At 34.0% G+C, this 3579-nt stretch overlaps 1 protein-coding gene across 1 annotated transcript; it reads right to left on the bottom strand.

The window, feature by feature from the left end:
• Positions 1-657: 657 nt before the first annotated feature.
• Positions 658-1719, bottom strand: LOC139853927 (uncharacterized). The gene has a single exon (XM_071843264.1). It carries the CDS (start codon positions 1717-1719, stop codon positions 658-660), a length of 1062 nt encoding a protein of 353 aa, XP_071699365.1.
• Positions 1720-3579: the final 1860 nt, after the last annotated feature.

Below are 3579 nucleotides of genomic sequence, written 5' to 3'. Positions count from 1 at the left end.
ACTGTCATGATTCATGAATGTTGTGTACGAGTGGAGTATAATATGGAACAGACACGTTGATAAAAATCAAATGTAAACTTATATTTGATTTTTGTTGTAGTTTGTTAGATCATGGATCACTCCGAATTTGTCGTCGAATTGCAACAAACCAACTGTATTATCGTACAATTGTGTACTTAAAAAAGTATACTTAATTATGTTACTTAACAGTTAATAAAAAATTGTTGGGGTAATTTGTGAAAATTAGTATGAAGGGCAAACTTGTCAATTAATATTATGGGGTGTGAATGGATCAAAATAAGGTGTGCAAGGATCACCTCCCAATATACTCTCCATAATAAATAAATATAAAGACTATTAGTGTTTGACACAATATAGTCGTATAGACATAGACATTACCTATATATTTATCTAACTCAAAAGATTGAAAATTACATATAGTCGTAGATATAGCACTTCTTCATTGGTCTTTATCACAATATTAGCTCATTTCTTTTTTTTTTTTTTGAAAGGCAAGGTAATAATATTATAAATAAGAAGAGTACAACTTTGGTATATCCACAAGCATCAGATATACCATTTTACAGCCACGAAGCTATTCAAGTAACACCAACGAACCTATACATTTTCAGGAAGTAAAGATTACTTCCTAATCTATTAAACGTTTACATACAAATAAGGAGTAACTAGCCAACTATGCCAATCGATGGAAACGCATTTGATTCTTTCCGAGATCCATTCGAAAGATTTTGCTTGGATCTCATTAAGAATCACCGGTGAGATACTACTTTTGCCTTGAAACACTAACGAGTTACGATTCCTCCATATCGAATAAGCGCATATCCACTCCATGGCTTGCCAAATCTTGGAGCCGAGTAAGGACATAGTGTGAGAAGATTTTCCACGAAGTAAATCGGTAGAGTTTATGTTGCTGTTGGAGTTCCACCATTTAAGAACACGAGACCACACATCCGATGAAAATTTGCAATCGACTAAGGCATGATCAACCGATTCAAGACCGTCATCGCAAACGGGACATCGAATACTATGTAAGTCAATGGCCCTTTTATGAAGTTCGATCCGAACCGGCAATCTTTTCTTCAAAACCCTCCATATAAAGACCTCAATTTTCTTTGGGACAAGATTGTTTCTTAATGTCTCTTGTGTCGAAAGAGCACCGCTGTCTAGAACCTCCGAATCAATTAATTTCGATAGGGTTTTAACTGTGAACAAACCGTTACTTGCAAGTGTCCATTTCCAAGACATTTGATGGTTAAACTCGAAGGAGATTGATTTTAGGAAGTTGATCAATTCCTCGAGTTCACCCGCTGTACGCCCTGTGGGTTCCCTTGTCCATTCCCAATTGAAACGAATATGATTTGAACCCGAATTATTTTCCCCGCCACCTGACTGATCTACTCGGCTGTGATGATTATTAGTATACTGACCAGGTGACTCGCCTTTTCCTTCTGCCTTCGAATACGTACCTAGATTAGTAACCTGATCACGAGACTGATGTAGGCCTGCTGTACCCGAATTGCAACCCGTCTGCCCCGAACCCAAAGCATGTTGATGACACTGTTTTATCCGCCCAGAAATCACAATATTCTTGTTTGTTTCAAGCCTGTACAATCTGGGAAACGCATTTTTGAGACTCTCCGAACCGCACCACGCTTCGTTCCAAAATTCCGTAGAGCTACCATGAAATGTCCCATTCATATTGATTATAAACGTTCCATATTAATTGATTTCGTTGCGAGGTTTTGACCTCTATATGAGACGTTTTTCAAAGACTGCATTCATTTTTAAAACAACCATAACCTTTATTTTATCAATAAAGGTTTTAAAAGCATTACGTAGATTATCAAATAATGATAATCTAAAATATACTGTTTACACATGACCATTACATAATGGTTTACAATAGAAATATATTACATCGACATATGTTTCTTGAATGCAGTTTTTACACAATATCATACAAACATGGACTCCAAATCTTGTCATTATTTTAGTATGCAACAGCGGAAGCTCTTAGTATTCACCTGAGAATAAACATGCTTTAAACGTCAACAAAAATGTTGGTGAGCTATAGGTTTAACCTATATATATCAAATCGTAATAATAGACCACAAGATTTCATATTTCAATACACATCCCATACATAGAGATAAAAATCATTCATATGGTGAACACCTGGTAACCGACATTAACAAGATGCATATATAAGAATATCCCCATCATTCCGGGACACCCTTCGGATATGATATAAATTTCGAAGTACTAAAGCATCCGGTACTTTGGATGGGGTTTGTTAGGCCCAATAGATCTATCTTTAGGATTCGCGTCAATTAGGGTGTATGTTCCCTAATTCTTAGATTACCAGACTTAATAAAAAGGGGCATATTCGATTTCGATAATTCAATAATAGAATGTAGTTTCACGTACTTGTGTCTATTTTGTAAATCATTTATAAAACCTGCATGTATTCTCATCCCAAAAATATTAGATTTTAAAAGTTGGACTATAACTCACTTTCACAGATATTTCCTTCCTCGGAAATAAGACTTGGCCACGGATCGATTCACGAACCTATACAAATATGTACATATATATCAAAGTATGATCAAAATATAATTACAACCATTTTTATTATGTTTTAAAGATTTGAGTGTATTAAGTCAGATGTCCTCGTTAGTAACCTACAACTAGTTGTTCACAGTTAGATGTACAGAAATAAATTGATATATATTATCTTGAATCAATCCACGACCCAGTGTATACACGTCTCAGGCTAGATCACAACTCAAAGTATATATATTTTTGGAATCAACCTCAACCCTGTATAGCTAACTCCAATATTACTGCATATAGAGTGTCTATGGTTGTTCCAAATAATATATATACATGGGTCGATATGATATGTCAAAACATTTGCATACGTGTCTATGGTATCCCAAGATTACATAATATATTAGAATACATGTATAATACAATATAAGTTAGCTAGGATATGATTTGTATAGATTTGTTAAACATTTCCCGTAGCTAAAATAATCAAAAAATATCCAATCTTGTTTTACCCATAACTTCTTCATTTTAAATCCGTTTTGAGTGAATCCAATTGCTATGGTTTCATATTGAACTCTAATTTAAGAATCCAAACAGAAAAAGTATAGGTTTATAGTTGGAAATTTAAGTTACATGTCAATTACTAAAGAGGTAGTCATTTCCGTCGAAAGAACGACATCTTGATGACCATTTTGAAAAACATACTTTCACTTTGAGTTTAACCAAGATTTTTGGATATAGTTTCATGTTCATATGAAAAATCATTTTCTCAGAAGAACAACTTTTAAATCAAAGTTTATCATAGTTTTTAATTATCCAAACCAAAACAGCCCCCGGTTTCACTACGACGGCGTATATCCGATTTTATGGTGTTCATCGTGTTTCCAGGTTTTAAATCATTAAGTTAGCATATCATATAGATATAGAACATGTGTTTAGTTGATTTTAAACGTCAAGTTATAAGGATTAACTTTTGTTTGCGAACAAGTTTAGAATTAACTAAACTAT

The sequence above is a fragment of the Rutidosis leptorrhynchoides genome, chromosome 6 (genome assembly GCF_046630445.1).
Source record: "Rutidosis leptorrhynchoides isolate AG116_Rl617_1_P2 chromosome 6, CSIRO_AGI_Rlap_v1, whole genome shotgun sequence".
Lineage (NCBI taxonomy): Eukaryota > Viridiplantae > Streptophyta > Magnoliopsida > Asterales > Asteraceae > Rutidosis > Rutidosis leptorrhynchoides.
This window is presented reverse-complemented; position numbering and strand designations above follow the sequence as displayed.

What these genes read in the sequence shown, in the direction of transcription:
- LOC139853927 (XM_071843264.1), bottom strand. Translation starts at nt 1,719, where the DNA reads ATGAATGGGACATTTCATGGTAGCTCTACGGAATTTTGGAACGAAGCG.